The sequence below is a fragment of the Balaenoptera musculus genome, chromosome 18 (genome assembly GCF_009873245.2).
Source record: "Balaenoptera musculus isolate JJ_BM4_2016_0621 chromosome 18, mBalMus1.pri.v3, whole genome shotgun sequence".
Taxonomy (NCBI): domain Eukaryota; kingdom Metazoa; phylum Chordata; class Mammalia; order Artiodactyla; family Balaenopteridae; genus Balaenoptera; species Balaenoptera musculus.
In genome coordinates, this window is record NC_045802.1 from 67954435 (window position 1) to 67973604 (window position 19170).

General features: G+C 40.7%; 1 protein-coding gene across 5 annotated transcripts in view; it reads right to left on the reverse strand.

Moving 5' to 3' along the window:
* DOCK9 (dedicator of cytokinesis 9) overlaps positions 1–19170 on the reverse strand; it is a 263127-nt gene that overhangs the window by 99148 nt on the left and 144809 nt on the right. For all 5 annotated transcript variants that reach the window (XR_005017271.1, XR_005017270.1, XR_005017272.1 and 2 more), the window contains exons 3-9: positions 17661–17750; positions 13828–13910; positions 11755–11824; positions 9880–9975; positions 8743–8877; positions 2878–3052; positions 1874–1941 (exon numbers count right to left, since the gene is read on the reverse strand). Coding sequence is in view for 2 of the 5 variants with exons in the window: in XM_036832051.1 (XP_036687946.1) it covers positions 1874–1941; positions 2878–3052; positions 8743–8877; positions 9880–9975; positions 11755–11824; positions 13828–13910; positions 17661–17750 (717 nt within the window). In the remaining 3 variants the exon portion in view is untranslated. The remainder of the gene's footprint in view (positions 1–1873; positions 1942–2877; positions 3053–8742; positions 8878–9879; positions 9976–11754; positions 11825–13827; positions 13911–17660; positions 17751–19170) is intronic.

Consider the following 19170-nt stretch of genomic DNA (forward strand, 5'->3'; position numbering starts at 1 on the left):
TTTAATTTGATTTAACCAATTTAATTACTTTTTACCAACTAAAATAGCTTCAGCTCACTTGGTCATTACCCACCAGTTTGAAAAACAGCTTCAAATATGTTTTATAAATATGTATATATATATTTTTTAAAAGAATAAATATGTGTGATATATATCTCCTTAGGTCTTAGGATCAAGGAATTCTGAAGGCCAGGTAGTAGTAGGCAGTGAGAGAAGAAAGGAAGGCACAATTCCTGTATGTCTTCAAAAGAAAAAAAACATTTCTAACTAATCAACATTAAGCTCAAATAATATGAGTCTTCTCCTAGGTATCCACTGTGTTCACCCAGTAAGTATAGAAAGTTAACTTTTTAAATTCTAGATTGCACTACATATATTATCTGTTTCAACAGACATTTTGCTTTGAGAAATCATGAACCTCAAAACATAAAAAAAAGCGAATCTCAATGCAAAATATGACACACAGAAGTTCATAACATGAAAGCACAAACACACAAGCTAAACTCTTCCCAGCCTGGAAGGAGGTTACAATGGTAGCACTAAAATTAGCTTTAATAGGCAGGTGCTAAAAAGATACTGTGGTAACAGTCAAGTGCTAAAGAAAAACAATGCTCTAAAGTCCTAGCCAGGGAGGGAGATTTTATATTTTAGAACAGCTATGTTGTCTTAAAGTAAAGGTCAATGTTGAATGCTAGTCTACTTATAATGGTATATAGATAAACCATGTTTTCTATTACAGTGTTTAAGATACGGGTGTGTAGCGTCTCTATTTCACTGTATTCACACAGACACACAAAAGAATAGAAAGGCAATAACAGAGTAAGAATATAAAGGGCCAAAGAAGACAAGGATATTTCTCTCATTTAAAAAGAATTATTCAGAGATGCACACAAGGAGGCAAGTACAAGGATATTCATTGTAGCATTGTTTGTAACAGAAAAAAATTGGAAATAATAGAACTGCTAAAATAAAATGCTTACACAATGCAATAAAGGGTATGAATTAGATCTATATACCAACTTGGATGGATCTCAAAAACAAGGCTAATTTAAAAATAAAAGCAAGTGCAGAATAATATGTTAGCATTTATATAATATGTTAAACGTACAAAACACAGCCACATATTATTATGATAGATATATTGGTAAATATACGAAAATCAAACGGAAGTATTTCCAGAAAACTCATAATAGTGGTTGTCTCTAGTTGAGGTTGTGGGGGAAGAAGGGAACGGAGTACAGATGATGTTTAAAAAAGAATTTCAAGTATAACTGGTATTTTTATTTCTTTAAAAAATGTTGAAGCTGAAAAGACAACACAGTAACAGGTGTTGAATCTGGGTGGTGGGAATATGGTTGTTTTGATCTTTGTGCTTTTCAGTAACTTTTTGAGTTTCTCAAGATTATAAAAAACAGGTATAACTTTTTTTTTTTTTTCATTCAGACGGACCCGGGTAAAATTCATATAACTCAGGCAACCCTCTTTGGTTCAGTAACAAGATTATTACTTATCCATCCTTTTTGGAATTGTCTCTATTAACTTGAATAGGGGAAGCGTATGTGTGAACATAGTAAGTAACATGTTACTATGGAAACATTTACCTGTGCACCTTGGTTATTTCTTCAATACTTCTAATGTGGTATTAAATATTATGTGGGGAAAACAAAGAATAACAAAAAGAGAATACTTTGTAAGGCACTTTCTGGAAAACAGACTCAAATCCGACTTAAGTCAGCAATGTATTTCACCTCACCAAATACTGAAGTCAAAAAATAGCAATAACTACAACATGATTTTAATAATTTACCATAATGTATTTGTTAATCATTTCAATATCGTTCTATGAAGAGCAGAAGATTTAAGATGATGTTACCTTGGCAAGTTCAGGCAGGTAGCTATCTAAACCGGAAACGGAACCTTCTAATTTGCTTTGTTCATCATCTAAAACAGCAAAACAGATTACCTGAGTCACTCATAGTTGAAAGCATTTTATTTAAAACAGGAGGAGGAAGGCCGTTTCTCTTGTGTGCCCTTTAACACAGTGGTTTTCAACTCTGGATACCCAACAGAAACACCTGAGAGCTTTTAAAAAACGCTGATGCCGGGCCCAGCGGTGAGCGCTGAACGTTTGATGGCTGGAGCAGCATGGACAGTGTCTAACCAGAACTGTCAAGAGCTCCGGACAGCAGCCCACATGGCCACACCCACCAGGCACCAGCCCAGGCCAACTAAACCAGAATCTCTGGTGGGACAAAGGAAAGAGTACTTGTTAAAAGTTTCCAGGGACTTCTAAGGCACAGCCAGAGTTGGGAACCACCTGTTCAAGGGCCTGAAGTAAAACATGAATTGTTAAGAACAGAGCCAGATTTTCCCAACCAATTTAATCTGTGGCTTCTGCCCATCCTAACTTTCACTTGAAAATTCCAAAGCATATGATTAATGATAACAATAAAAACTATAATTAGTATTTGAAGTGCCGACTCTATGCCAGGTGCTTGAGATACATTATCTTGTTTAATCTTCCTATCAACCAGCAGGTTCCGTTTTTATTCCCATTTTACAAGAGAGTAATCCAAGGCTCTGAAAACGTTAAGTGGCTCGCCCAAGGTCTCACAGCTGAAAAATGGTATTGCTGGGACTTGAACTCAGGTATTCCTTTCTGCCTCCAAAGCTGTGATTCTTCTCATTATACAAATGATGTCAGGGTAGGACATTCTACTGGGACAAAATCTTTGCTGACAGGTTATCTGTAAGGAGCTCACGTCTGTCCCACCTCCAGGTACCTGTGCAGTAATCTGGTTACTTCCTGTGCCCTCTGGCAAAAGAGAAGACACCCGCAGAGTGTGCATGCACCTGGGGAAAGCTATACCCGCCTACCTTCGTGAGAGTCTCCGTTTCGCTTTTCTTGCATTGCAGCTTCGAAGTTGAGCTGGAGAATCTTGTTCAGAGTTGTGATCCACTCTTCCATTTCCACTTCACTGTCTGCTGCCAAAAGGTAACTACTTTTGTCCTGCATCTTGAGCTCAAAAGCAAAACGCCTGACTTTGTTGTTCTGAAACAGAAAAAGGGTAAAGAGACACATTTTAGAAGAACTGGAACAGCCTTAAAAATTCTTCTCTTTATTATCTGCTGATGGGTACTATCTCATCAGCATTTTGGACCAAGTTATTTTAAAAGGCAAGCCCCTTCCCAATAAACCCCCATCCGTATCCACCTTCCCTGAATTATTTTCTTCATGGCTTTATTTTCCCATCTGACACGTTACACATTTTACATATTTATTTGTTGTCTGTCCCATCCAATGAAACGGAAGCTCTTCAGAGCAGAGATTTCTTTTGTTCAATGCTACATCCCTATTTCTAGAACGCTGCTTGGCAAATAATAGGCTCTTGAAAAATATCTGAATGAATGAAATTTCATTGAAAATTTTCAGTTCCTTTAGCTCCTATCTTTTTTAATGAAGTAGTATGTGGTATCACATTTTAAAAGCAAACCGTTACCTATCAATATGTCTGATTTCCTTACCTGCAACTTTCTCGTCATTTATGAGGCCCAAAAGGTATTTAGACACCATGTCTACCTTCCTCCAGCTTCCCTCATGCCTCCAGCTTTTATGCCTGTGAAAGGGTATCTGACTCAAAGTATAAAAACCGCAGTCCATGTGCATTAAATGACGAAGGATGAATGTGCACGAGGCCAGGGTTTCTCCACTTTGGCACTACTGACGCTTGGGGCCGGTAACTGTTATGGGGACCGTCCTGTGCACTGCAGCCTGTTTAGAAGCAGCCTGGCCTTACTCCTTAGATGCCAGAAGCATAGCCCCCCAGTTGTGAAGATCAAAACATGTCTTCAGATATTATCAAACATCCCCTGGGGGGTACAATCGCCCTGGTGACTGCACTAGATAGAGGTTCAGCTCCGAGGAACATGACACAAGACTCCTGGTAGTTACAGGCCGAGGGATGTGACATCACAAACTCCCACCAATGTGCGGCGTCCGAGCAGAGCCCTCGCCCACTAAAATTCTAGCTGGTTGGCCGCAGTCCCTGAGGGGGCTCTCAGCGAATGTCTCGGGGACAGGGTTGCCCTCCCAAAGTCGCCTCTGTGACCTCTGCAGCATGGTTCTCAGGAGAGAACTGCTCCCAGCAGAGCATGCAGACCACTGTGCACAAGGCCTCACACCTCACTTCACAGCAAGAGTCAGAGAAGGGGTCAAAGGCCAGATATGAAAGGAGTTCTCTCCCCTGCACTCCTCACCTACTCATTTCTATGAAAATAAGTTAAAAGTAGAGTGAGCATTAGGCCTTGATTCTGAATTGTTCCTCTTTCTGAGCCTCAGTTTGCTTATCTGCAAAATAAGTGTAATCAACTTCAAGATTCTAAAATACTTTTAGGGCTCAAGATTCGTAACTGGATTCCTTTCAGGTCTATTTTTAAATTTTAGTATAGGCATTTCTTAGAACTCACAGCATTAATCAACTAATTTTTTTACAATGTCCAAAAGCAATATTAAAAAAAAAAACCTGAAATACTTAAGCCACAACTTTTGGAGGTGAGCTTACAAACAGATGTGGAGATAAAAGCAAATTATTTAAACATGCTGAAGCCTTAGACACAATTCATTAAATGTAAACACCATCAGCCACACCCGCAAAAAGAACATGAAGGAAGGGATGGCCACCGAAGTCAGAACCTTAGATTCCGAAATGTATTCCAGAGACTTGAGTGATCGGGGACTCCGTACTGTAAATCATCTATACTCTGCTGAAGACAGGCAACAGAACTCTTATAAAACAAAAGTAATTACTGCTACTTTCCAAATGAGGTTGCCAAATATATTTAGTTTTGCTTTAAACATTTTTTTAAAGTCAGTGCCAGAAAACTCAACTAAAATGTAACTGAAAAGGTCTCTCAGCTTAAGAATACAAATGAAACTCCCACTTGGGAATCCCAGACAAGAAGTTACTTCACTGTCATTGACAATTCGCTCTGGTACTCCTTCCTTTATGCTGTGAATAAACATACTTTGATATAATTTGGTTTCTACAGTGGCAGCTTTCAGCTAAGTTTGGGTTACAAGCTGAGAGTGCCATGTGCCAATTAGCTGTTGACGCAAAAATAATTATCAATGAATATTAAGTGGTGCTATCACCTTGATCTAGGGTTTGGTCCTGCACAATGTTTTTGGGGTTTTTTTGTTGTTGTTTTTAGTCACCAGTAACTAAAAACACCAAGATTTAACTAAAATTTTGTATTTCTGGTTTTCCTGAATCAGATGATCTGGCAGCCTTGAGCTGGCAGTGCCACCCAGCACATCAGCTGCCCCTTTAAATGGGACCACTTGTGCTCCAGTTTGTCACAGTCTCCAGCATTCCCTATCGCTTTACACCCAGGCCTCTTCTTTCACTTAATTTATCTGCTTGGCCCCTGTAGTCATCTGAGTTTGGACCCCCAACTTCCACGCTGACCATGATGAAGCAACAAGGTCTGGACTTATTCTCCCAACATAACTACTAGAAATAACTGGGCAAAATAGAGGAAACAACTGTTTTTAGGTATTTCGCAACCATCAGGGCAGCCCTGTGATCCCTGATAGAAAGGAAATAGATGAGGTGAGCCCTACCATCACCTCATCACTTTCTGCCTGGAGGCCAAATCTGGACCCAGGAAGGTGAGTCTGAACAGAGTCCAACAGTCTTGCTAACCAAGGAGGCTGCCCAGAGTTCAGAAGACCCAGGTGGTGAGAACATGCAGGACAGAGTCTCCAGAAGAAGAACAGACTTCTCAGCACAAATAGATAACAGAGATCTAAACTTCGTAAAAACTCATTCATTACATGTTTATTCTCTCCGTATGTCATGCCTTAGCAAAAAAGCTTACCAAAAAAATCAAAATCAAGACACAATAACCTAAATTTCAGGTCACCGTAGATAAGAGATAAGGAGAAGATTGTAAAGAATAGGGAATAACATAAGACTCCAAAACAACACAAGCATCTAGAAGACAATGGAATGCCTTCAAATTCTAAGGTAAATTTCATCTAACTCTCAAAAAATTAAGATCTTACACATGATTTCCAGGAAGCTCCTGGAGGATGTGTTCCTCCAAAACAAGAAAGGAAAATGAGAAAGAAGACGACATAGGATCCTGGAAACGAGGAATGTGACACAGGCAGGACAGCAAAGGGAATGTCCAGGAAGGTGACTGTGCAGAGGCTGGGGAAGCAGTCAGTCCAGCTTGGAGCAGGAAGGAGGGCTGCAGGGGCTAAAACCCTCTCCAGCCTCACATAATGTCCACGACTAATGAATGAAGAGAAGCGGACACTCCTTATCTAGCAATATGGAGGCAAATCCCAAGAAAAAAAAACAGTGGAAAAAGTTGAAAATGACCATTTCAGGGAGTGGGGAGTAGGTGAAGTGAGGTGAGGCTGGCAGGCCTGTGCCTTTAGTGCTACCTCTCTGTACTGTTCGACATTTAAACCAGATGAATGTATTATTTGGATGAAAATGCAATTTAATTTTTTTTTTTTTTTTTGAAATTCACGGTCTTTTATTTATTTATTTATTTATGACTGTGTTGGGTCTTCGTTTCTGTGCGAGGGCTTTCTCTAGTTGTGGCAAGTGGGGACCACTCTTCATCGCGGTGCGCGGGCCTCTCACCATCGCGGCCTCTCTTGTTGCGGAGCACAGGCTCCAGACGCGCAGGCTCAGTAACTGTGGCTCACGGGCCCAGTTGCTCCGTGGCATGTGGGATCTTCCCAGACCAGGGCTCGAACCCGTGTCCCCTGCATTGGCAGGCAGATTCTCAACCACTGCGCCACCAGGGAAGCCCAAATGCAATTTAATTTTAAGTAAGCATGTGAATGCATAAGCAAGTACACCTGAGGGTCAAACCAGAGCTGTGTCTCTAACCTTAGTCACACTGGCCCCACAAAACAACCTTTCTTAGAGACCCGAGCTTTGGGCTAATGTCATCGGCCAACACTGAGTCATTTTAAGGAAGAATTCTCTGATAACGGTGACTGCGTCTATTGTGAGGAGCCGTCAAGAAGATTGTTCATTAATCACACAGTGCCCTCTGTATGAGGGCCCCCAAGAGAAACGTCTGAATGGGCTTCATTCTGAGATTACTCAGGCAGCTTCTGACTAATTGGACTGTTTGTATCTACAGACACTGTGCAACTGAACGGGTCTCCAAGCTAGAAAGCGTAGAGCCTGGTTTGTCACCCACCATTGCGGGTGTTAGGCCTTTAAAATATACTCTTTTTCCTTAACTTAATCCCACTTCATCTCCTCCCTACTACCCTGACTCCTTTCACACCACTTTAAATTTATATTAGCCTGTGTTTTATGTATCCTTGTAAATTGCTGCCTTAGATCTTCCTGGAAAATGGGAGGGGAGTGGATGAATGGATGGATGGACAGATGAACAGACAGATGGGGAAACTGCCAACCTGCTTTCAAAGGCAATTCTACAAAGGCATGGAAGGAGGCACACCAAACTGGTAATGGTAGCTCTTTGAGAAAGGGAGAGATGGGGGTCAACAGGGACTTCTGCACTACCTGTACTGTCTAACATTTCATAATACAAATACATTCATGTATCATGTATAATTAAAATAATTTTTAAGACTAACTCTACAACTGTAACAGCACTATGATAACAAACCCTAACCCCAACCCTAATATTGGCTGAATGCTTACCATGTGCCAGCACTGTTCCAAGCTCTTTATATGTATTGATTAATCCTCTCCATAACCGTATTCAGTACTATCATTATCCCTATTTAACAAATGAGGAACCTGAGGCACAGAGAAGTTGAAAAATATCTCCAAGGTTATAGAGCTGTAAGTGGTAGAGCAGGGATCTGAACTCAGTCTGAATCTGAAACCCAGTCTCTTGGCCAATATACTACTGAGCCATTGATACTATGATGATAAAAGTCATCACAGAGATGCTAAGAACTGTTCTGAATATTTCCAAGTTAACTCATCCAATCCTCTTACCCTATTAAGGAAATATTATCATTATCTGAATTTTGCATGTGAAGAAACTTCAGTTAATAGCCAGTCCAAGGTCACACAGTTAAAAAGTAGCTGAGGACTTCCCTGGTGGCAGTGGTTAAGAATCCGCCTGCTAATGCAGGGGACACGGGTTCGAGCCCTGGTCCGGGAAGATCCCACATGCCGCGGAGCAACGAAGCCCATGCACCACAACTACTGAGCCCTCGTGCCACAACTACTGAGCCTGTGCTCTAGAGCATGCGAGCCACAACTACTGAGCCTGGGCACCACAACTACTGAAGCCCGCGTGCCTAGAGCCTGTGCTCCGCAACAAGAGAAGCCACCGCAATGAGAAGCCTGCGCACCGCAAAGAAGAGTAGCCCCCGCTCGCCGCAACTAGAGAAAGCCCACGTGCAGCAATGAAGACCCAATGTAGCCAAAAATAAATAAACAAATAAATAAATTTATATTTAAAAAAAAAAAGTAGCTGAGCCAGGTTTTAAACATAAAAACTCATATGCAGAGCAGTCGGGCCTCCTACAACATAATTCTGCCTGTGTGTTGTACCCACTATCTTCTAAAATGATGAAAAACAAGCCTTTAACTCATTTTTAAGTCTGCTATTATACTTCTACCACGAATATTGCCATTTTTTGAAGTGTTTGCTTAAATCTGCTAATTCATAGATGGTACTTTTACAAATGAGAAAACTCAACAATAAAAATCGTTTTGTATTTACCTGAACCACACCCATACAGGAATCCAGAAATATTGATCCTTTTGGTTCCTTGGAGATCTTTTCATCTTTATAAAAATTCAAATTGTAGGACCCATCACCAAGTTGAATCAAGTGGAAAAATCGTCTTTTAAACGACTGAGAGAAAAATACACACATAATTATGGTTTCAAGATGAAAACAGCCACAATCTCTCTCAATAACTCACAAGTACACCCTACGTAAAAACCATTTCAGTTCTCTCCAAAACAAATTTAATTCTGGCCAGCGCCCCAGGTAACTGGGTGAGTTAAGACTCTCCATCACATCTAATAATTTTACTGAATTTAAATTCTGTGGAGTTGGTTCACTAAGCATTCCTGGGTCATTTTTCTCACCCACAGAATCAGAGATTTTTACATAACCACCCAGAAGCGGTGCAGTGAATTCTAATTTGGGATGGAGCTCAGTCTAATTTGGGATGGAGCTCAGAAGGATGGAAACTTTCTCAAATCCCCAGGGTGTCTTGCTAACACAGAGTAGGAACTGTTCTCTGCCTCACGGAACTGGATGATTTTCCAGCCTCAGGATTACAACAATTAGCATTTCCCCTGATTTAACTTTTATCCCCTGCACATCCTACCTCACTTCCATTGTTTCTCTTTATTATTAATTCTGGCCTCTCACTGGTCCTACTTCTCTCCTGAATAGTTTTTACACTAGTTTTACTTTTCTCTTGACAACCCCCGTCCAATTTAACCATTTTCCCTTTAGTCCTTGATTTTCGCTTTTCTTGATTTTGTTGCAGGAAGACCTCCATGAAAGTGCTTAGGTGTAGCCCCTCTGTGATGTTCTACGATGTACCAAGTATCCCTTTTGTAGTCAATACGGAGAAGAAAGGCGTAAGGCGGACTGCACCTTCACACCAGCCTTACGATGATCTCATCACGCTGGTGGTTGGAGGGTGACAAGGGGAGCGGGTGGAAATGGGGCTGTACCAGTGGGGGTCGATCACCAATCACCAGGGAGGCATCTCACTAACCAGACAATGTCACTTTTGTCAGGAAAAACAGCATGCCCATTCATCTTGAGCATCATTCCCAAGACCCACAGGAAAAAAAGGGCTTAGTAAGGGGAAAGCAGGGTGATGGGCCTCCTTACCCTCATGGTCACGCTTATTGCACTGTTCATGTTGCCCTTGTATAGCCATCCGTGCTTGGTGATCCCACCCTTCTGAGAGCCGAGGGAAGCAGCATCCTAGGAGACAAGTGCAATACCACAATCAATCTCCCGTCATTACTGATGGGAAATCCATTCAATTCATACCAGGTTGCCCCTCGCCCCTTTACTGGAGTAACCATCTGGCACTAACACCTACTGTGTCCACTTACCAATAAAAGAGGGGAAACAAGCCTAAATTTCTGCAAACTCTAGTCCATTAAAAAGCAAAGCTTGTTCTAGTCCAAGTTTTTTTTTTTTTTCCCCAAGTATTTTAAGTGTTTAACGAGCCACAAAAAGTACATACCATACTTAAGCACTCAAGTTGTAAGGTCTCGCCCGGTTTGATGAAAAATGTTTTCACATTACACTCCCATATAGTTGGAGGACAAAAGCAAATTCCTGGAAAACTTCCCAGATGCTTAGTTCAGGGAAAGGTGAATAAGAAAGGAAGGAAATATGAGGCAGGCAATAAAGAAAGCAGAGATAAAATGCTGGGGCAACAGAAAAGAGGGAAAGAGAGGCAAGACCACAACAGGGAGGGAGGAAAGGAGAAGAGAGAAAAGTGAAGGGCAACAGCTAGAAAAGTAAAGAAACGTGTTTCCTCAAGTTCTGACCCGAACACTGAGATCTGGGTTTAAGGGCACGGGGCTGCCAGCTGCTGCTATAAATAAGTCAGGCTTATATTTGCACATATAATAAGCAGGCAGACAGACGAAATATACACACACACAAATACACAGTGTGGCAAACCTTCCACCACATCCTGACCCCCGCCCCTTCCTCACTCTAAGATCTCTGCCTTGTGACTCTTTGCCCCCTAAGACTGTGTCCAGTACACACTTGAGGAGGCGCCTTAGGAAGAGAGGACTACGCTGTCAGGTCACCCAGCTCACACCTCCTGAGGACCAGTCTAATTATGATGTTCATTTTTGTAATCAAGTAGACAACCGCAGAAAGACCTGTCTTATGCTTTGTCTGAGACCACCTCAATTTTGATATTGGTGGTTTTACTGTTGTTATTATTAGTGATAACAGAAGTAACTTATCTGTCTAGGATTTTACAGTTTGGTGTGCGCTCTTATGTGCATTATTTCAATCGGTCCTCCTCTTACTATTAATCAGCACCAAGTTTTTAATATCTTATTTTTCATTTTGAATGACCACTTTCTCTTCCCAGAACATTTTTAAAGTGGTTTCTAAAATAATTTGCTACCATGGACATTGTTAACACTCACAATTAGGCATCTAATACTGAGTAGGGAAGAATAAGTAATGCGGAGTTGGGCAGCACTAACTTTTTATTAGGTTTTCCTTGCTCAGTGTACACGGTCACCTTAATGCCTGGCTCTCTTCATACACTTCTCTGGCCATAACCGTTCCTCCAATAGTAGGGGGAGTGGGCTTGTTAAATTCACAGGTTCTGGGTACTATCTACTTTACTCAAAGCCCTCACTGAAGAAACAGCCATTTAAAATCTACTGGCTGCCAGTTTGTTTCAAATAGCCTGCTGAAAAACAACCTAAACTTAGGATCTAAGTAATCTTGATCTTTTAACAATGTAGCCAAATCTTGTCCAGGACTTTGAAAATGATCTCAGAACAAATAAACAAGGACCAGAAGAACAGGCAATGCTAAGCAGTCAAGTTGAAACAGAGACCTTATTTCAATAAATCAAACAATACATTTTTTTTAAATTCCTCCCCTGTTTCAAGAAACATTCCAATTCCTGTTTTGGCTAAATGTTGCTAATTTTCCAATGGATCTTCTAAATCTGTGAACTAAATCAATTCTTAGATCCGTAAGCAAGCATCCTACCTCATCTTTGTCCACCTCCTCATCAACTTCATAGACATGAACTGGAAGTTTATCCAACTTGGCCACTTTGCTTTAAAAAGAAGAAAGAATCTTGTTTTATAATTACCTAATCTAGGAAGAGATGCTGCATTTCTTCCCCCATCAAAGGAACCAGCATTTAACAAATCCAAAGCTGGCCCACTTGGCTAAAGAATAAAAACGATAGATGAAGTTGCTTTTCAAAGTGGGTGATCCAAGAGTTAGAGAGCTCCCAAAAGCTAGGCAGACAAGATGGCATGGCTTGTTGGGAGTTATGTAGATTAAAAATGGGAAAGTGTATTAATAAATAAACACATGGTAGAATAACTTTTAATACGAAGTTTAAATGAGGTCACTCCATTTGAAGTGATTGGAAACCACAGTCTTAATGACGATGGTATTGACAACAGAAACAGGACAATAACGGTATCAGTCATTAAGCAGTTATTATGTGCTAGGCACTGTGCTGTACTTCACATGGGTTACCTCCTTTAGTCCTTTAGGTGGTGGGGACTGGTGCTAAGACCACTTAATGAGGACACTAAGGCTTCCAGAGGGCAGAGTAAGTAGATGATGCAGGCCCACTACAGAATCTATGTTCTGAATCACTGTTACAACCTTCGTCTCCTTCTCATCACACAACTGAAATTCTTATAAATGCCAAGAGGTAAAATCCACCAGCAGTAAAAGTATATCGTATAAAATACACTGTATCCCCAGTCGGTTCTCTTTCAGTCATGAGAAGAGCATGAACAAACCTATCAGTGAAGATAGCTTTACCAACCCAACAGGAAGAATTAAGTCCCCAAATAAGTACTGGGTACCTATACAGAAGTAAGGAGCATACCCATCTGGAGAAGACAATGCTGGAAGGGAGTGTTCTCAGCCGAGGTTTAAAAAGAGGCAATTGGGAAGTTGGCTGGACACTCTTAAGGAGTGGCTGAACCACACAAACAGAAAAAACAAACAACTAGGTCCACTGAGAATAGTATAAACAGTTCAAACTCACAGATGCAACAAATCCTAAGAAAAATTTATTAATAGGGTCTCAATTAAAATTTTCATTGGCAACGGTTACTTTTGAAACACAATCCATCATTATTTGCTTTTAATTTTCATAATAAACTAAAATCTGCCAACTGTGTTATTTCAGGATATACCATTTTATAACAGATACCCTCTCAAGGCAAGACCTATCTATACCTGGTTTACTTTAACTACTGCTCATCAATCTAAACACACTTGCTGTTGGTATATTTTAGAATGAGTTAATACTTTAAAGGAGGTAAAGAAATTTGGGAAAATGCTTGTTCTTTTTTTTTTTTTTTTAATTAATTTATTTATTTATGGCTGTGTTGGGTCTTCGTTTCTGTGCGAGGGCTTTCTCTAGTTGCGGCAAGCGGGGGCCTATCTTCATCGCGGTGCGCGGGCCTCTCACTATCGCGGCCTCTCTTGTTGCGGAGCACAGGCTCCAGACGCGCAGGCTCAGTAGCTGTGGCTCACGGGCCCAGTTGCTCCGCGGCATGTGGGATCTTCCCAGACCAGGGCTCGAACCTGTGTGCCCTGCATTAGCAGGCAGATTCTCAACCACTGCGCCACCAGGGAAGCCCGAAAATGCTTGTTCTTTGATGTACATTTTTTAAATATAAAATTTGTTCAATATAAAATGCTTTTCATGTCTTTTCAAAATATTCTTTTTAAGATAAAACACACCTCAGCATATTTCAATACACTTACATTTTGTTTTCTGTTTCTCACTGAAAAAAATCTCACCTGTTTTTGTTTTATCAGTGGTACCCTGAGCAGAATCACTGAACATAATTAAACCATCCATGTGTTATTACCATCTACCAATTCCCAGAGTACTAGGTTTGAGGACTATTAACAAATACCCTGTAAACAATAGCTAACCCATATACACACAAACCATCTAGAAATATTTTCTCTAATCACTCTGATTGCATGTGAAGTTACACATCTCCCTAGGCATTTCAAGTACAAAGAACTTTCCCTGTGTGTATAACCCCATCTTGTGTGGTCTGATCATTTACTCACTTTGGAAGCTGTCGAAACTCTCCTGAGTAATCTTCATATTTGTAGTTCACAAGATGCCAGTCAGAGTTATAGGTTTTGATGCACTATTTGGGGGGGAGAGGGGAGCATAAAAAAAAAAAGCATAAGAGAAAAAGAAAAAAGACATGTGATGACTTTTGGAGAACATTTGGGGAAGTTTATGAATGCACACCCACACCAACATCAAAAAAATTCTTTCCCCTCAACCCTCTCATGCCTGAAATGCCACCAGTAGAGGTTCCTATGAAGCTTAAGAACCACTGAAACGTTACACTTGGGAGAGGGGTCATTTAAGTCATTGTCATTCAAGATCCAAGAGCAGATGTTACAAGGAGACAAACCTCACCTCCTCTTGCTGCATTTACATAACAATGTGCTGTTTCTGACTTAAAACCACTTGGTTCCTAAGAAGTCACGTGGGCTTCTAGAAGAACATGAAAGTAAATGGAAAGTGTGAACCTAAAGATACTTTCGTAGTATTTACTAATATTAAAACTTGCTCATTAGTCAATATTACATACATTTGCCCTCAGATTTTCATTTTATTTATAAGGGACAGTGTGAGGTAATTAGGAAGAAAGATTTAGATTCCAACTCACAGTGGCACCATGATCTCGTCACGTGTACATGTGTGCGTGCATGTGTACAAATGTACAAAGTATGGAGCAGTCCATTGCCCGGATTCCACAGTGACACCAACCTACACGGACTGCATTAAACTACCTTGCTATCTGACAAGCTCGACCAACCAGCACGGTGTCTTTCATTCATCTGTCCAGGAGGATCCACTGAGTAGTATGTAGTCTTAAGATTATAAAGTCTCCTCCACCAGATCTTCAAATATGAATGAGTCAAAATCAACAGGTGAAGCCTTTGATTTATTTACCATCAGCAAACTTGCTTTTCCATATGGACAGCTCTTGACTACACATATATAGATGTCAGTGTGGCAAAAAATGAATGAATAAAGTGAAAACATAGGTAGTTAAATGTATTAGTCGTACCTAGTTGACTTGACTCTGGCTGTAACATCATGAACAAAGTCTCTATTCTGTTTACTTCACTTCATTGTTTATACTGTGAACCTTTTTATCTATTTCATACTTCATGCCCGAAGGCTTTCTGAAGCAAAACCCCAAGGTCATGAAAGTAACTACCGCTAATGCCTCTCGTGCCAGGCTCTACACTAAGCACTCTATTGGCAAGGTTGTGAACGGAAGGTAGAGTAAGTTTTTTATATTATCATTCTGAGGTGGAATAAAGAGCAGAGAAGGGTTAAAAACAAAGTCAGATGTGGGAGCTGAACAACTTTTCAATTTCTTTGCTATGTAGTTACAAATGTTTTTAAATACCATTTTATTCTTATAAATGCTTTTTTTTTTTAATTTCAAAGCATTTTCACATTTAGAACATCAGACATCCACACTCAAAATCACATTCCAAAACCAGTATGACTTCAGAATTATCTGTAGGTTTGGGTTTTCCCATCCTACCCCTGGGTCCATTAGCACAGCCAAGTCAGGGCAGACTATGTATGACACAGTCTTGTGGACATGCTCCTATTATCTTTGTTCTGGTTTTTCACCAAGCCCTTCAACTAAAGTCATACCACCAAAGTCTCTTGTAGGACATTAAACCGATTCCGAAGTATAAAATGTACCTGCCCAATTAAAAATAAATAAATAAGTATACACTTGTACATAATCAGTGCATTTATGAACAGAACACCTGAGTGCCCAGATTTTTAATATCTTAGGGAAAATGGGTAAGAAAGATCATTACAATGTTTAAATATTTTAAATTATAAGGAACTGCAAAAAAACACAGTTAACCAGGTTAAGTAACCAGCGTCACTCATTTAATAAGCCATTGTTGACCACCCACACGGCAGGCATAGGCTAAATTCCAAGGCAGGCGCACAGAACAAGGCAAGCAACCCGCACCCCTCTGGAGGTGTAGAAAGTCTAGGAGACAAGGGGTTCAATCAGAAATCAGTATCCAGAGAACTGCATCTCTAAAGAGACAGGGATCTGACTGGGCTGATTTCATGACTGACCTTTCAAACTTGTGAAATTCAATAATATTTTGAAGTTATACTGGAAGGTTTTTGAAGTTTTGTTTTGTTTTGTTTAAAGGCATTAGGTCATCCTCCTGTGGACACGAGTACGGGGCGGAAGCGCTGTTGCACTCCACCCTGGTGGAAGGGGCCCAAGAGGGTGCAGCTATGCTGGCTCCTGCCCCACAGGGTGAAGTCGCTATTGCCCAACCTGCAGCGATGAAAGAACTTAATGGAGAGTTGTCCCTCAAACATAATATTTTTTTAAAGAAATTGGGAGAACTGAATTAGTAATTAACACTTTTACTATATGCCTTAAAACAAGGATCAACAAATTTTTTTCTGCAAAAGGCCAGATAGCAAATATTTTCAGCTTTGAGGGACACACTGTCTCCATTGCAGCCATTGGTGTCTGAGCTGTAATGTGAAGTAGTCACAGGCATATGTGAGACAGCAAATGGGTGCAGCTGTGCCGCAATGTACCTTTCTTTACAAAAACAGGCTGCAGGACAGTTCACCTAATGTCCTGCTTTAAAATAAACATTTGAGACTCTGTAAACATATTTGGCTGCGTTTGTCTTGCATTAATATTACGAATAGAGTGGCAAAGGAGGTAAGACAAGAAGTTACCTTTTCAGAATGATAAGAGAACACACTTCAAAAATTTTAACTATACATTCAAGTTTTCAAAAATCTCAGTGAAACTAAATGTTGTTATTGTAATGGGCCTTCGCTTAGAATAGCATAGCTTCCTTGTAGTGGGCAAATTTATTGATGGGCATATTTAGCTCCTAAATATCAACTAGAAAAATGGGGATAAAAATACACTATTTTTTTTTTTAAAGAAATTCACGTTCTTTTATTTATTTATTTATTTATTTATTTATGACTGTGTTGGGTCTTCGTTTCTGTGCGAGGGCTTTCTCTAGTTGTGGCAAGTGGGGACCACTCTTCATCGCGGTGCGCAGGCCTCTCACCATCGCGGTCTCTCTTGTTGCGGAGCACAGGCTCCAGACGCGCAGGCTCAGTAATTGTGGCTCACGGGCCCAGTAGCTCCGTGGCATGTGGGATCTTCCCAGACCAGGGCTCGAACCCATGTCCCCTGCATTGGCAGGCAGATTCTCAACCACTGCGCCACCAGGGAAGCCCTACACTATTTTTTAAATGAAGGAGCACTTCAAGAAACAAAATTAAAACACCTAACTCGTTCATCCTATCTAAAGGCACCTGGAGGAAGAAACAAACACCTCAAGACAGAAAAAGCAAGCAATCTCAAAGCAATAATTTTTCTTTCCTCCTTAACAAAAGAGTCGTTTTCTGTATGTTCAAACAAAAGTAATAATAATCATATATTGATCAGAGATAGTTAGGCTCTGCTCATTGTTACCTGGTACTTCATGAATATTGAACTAATCTTGATAATAAATTACAAGTATAAACATATAAATGAAGTCAATGAATACATAAATGCATGTGCTGAGTCTCCATTAAAAACAGTATCAAAGTCTGCTAGGTGTCCAGTGAGTTCATTCACAAGTTACTCCTTATTCTAAGGCTATGAGATAAGTTTTGCAGAATTCATGTTTTGTCATCAAATTGACCCCTGTTGACATTTCTGTCCAAGTTTCAGACTCTGAAAACTTCATATTATTTTTCTATTCTAACTTCCATCATAAAAATGTAATCACCTCTTTGACACTTTCTTAAAAATATCAGTGAAATTTTTAAAAGGGGAGGAGGCATAGAAGAAATACATTACCTCTGTAACAAATAAGCTCTGAGCTTCCTGCTGTGCGTTGGCAGGGATGGTGGAGCATACGTACCGCCCCTGTCGTCTCAGGATGGCCGTCTGTGAAGGAAGCACCAGGACACGACTCGGTTAAGTGAACAGAAAGGCTCCAGCCTCCCAGGGCAGTGGGGCCCTTCCCCTTCCTCTGCAGTCGCACCCCGTGGACCTCAGACTCCAGCTGGCTCCTTAAACTTCAAAAGGTGGGGGCAGTGGCTCCCAAGTCCTTCTGGATCACGGGCCCAAGGACCCTTCCAGGCAGGAAAGAGGCCCCTTTCAGAGACCCTAACACTCCCCCACCCCACGTGCTTGATCTAGTCCCACTACGTCGCCTCTTACTTGCCTGGATTGCGGCAGTTTTAAAACTGTGGTAAAACAGACATAACATTCACCATTTGAACCATTTTTAAGTGTACAGTTCAGGGGCATTAAGTACATTCACATTGTTGTACATCCATCTCTTAACTGCCTTTTACAACTGTTCTTATTCACTGCCACATCCCCAGTGGGACCCGTAGCAGGTCCTTAATATTTGTTGACTGAATCTATGACTATGAACACTACCTTCCCTCCTATCACTGAGAACTGCTCCCGTTTCATGAGGCTTAAATGCTTATTCTAAATAATAAAATGTCTCATGACTTTAGGCAGCAACACATCTACCCTAATTGACACTGTAGTGTAGGGACTGTAGTGTCAATTCGAGTTAACTAGGCCTTGGGCTTCAGGAAGGAAATGTTCTAGATTTTTTCTCCCATGGACTGTAATCCTTGGATACTATTAACAGATCATAGTTATAAAGACAGCACACAAGAAACCAGCTTGTTGACAGAATCTATCCCATTGGTTCCTAAGGCTAATTACTAAGCTGGGATCTCCCAGCATCTATCCCATCTGTTTTTCTTCTTCCTAAGATTGGAGGAAATTTGGGGTCAGATCTGTGGTCCCTCCTCCTCCAGCACAGGGGAAGAACTCCAGGGCAAACATTTTTTAATAATCTTATTTCCTGCCCGTATTGTCTCCCTGTTGTGTCTGCTTCACCTGTCTTTACTCTTTGCTTGCACTGTGTCCATCTTTGAAAGCAATCTTAAATCCTACTTTTAGAATAAGGTTTCCTTATTCTAAAGGAAGAGAAGGAAGGAACTCTGTTCTCTACCAAAGTCCTTCACAGGTGAATTATTAATTCATTCAGCCTCCTCCACGAGGGCTTTCAACACCCTGGCTCTTGGCTTCTTTCTGAAAGTCACAAATGGTGACCCTTATTACACACCTGGTTCCATGAAATGCCATAGAGATGAATGACAGTAGGCACTGGAGGCATAATCTATTCAAAAAGCTTCAAAGTAAAACATTGATTGTAAGAGATTGTCAAAACTGTTAAGAATCAGGTATACCAGTAAAGGGGAATTAAGAAATTATGTATAATTCAAAGAAGGACACATTCTATACCTCCACTTACTGCGTCCTCATGTTGATTTATTTG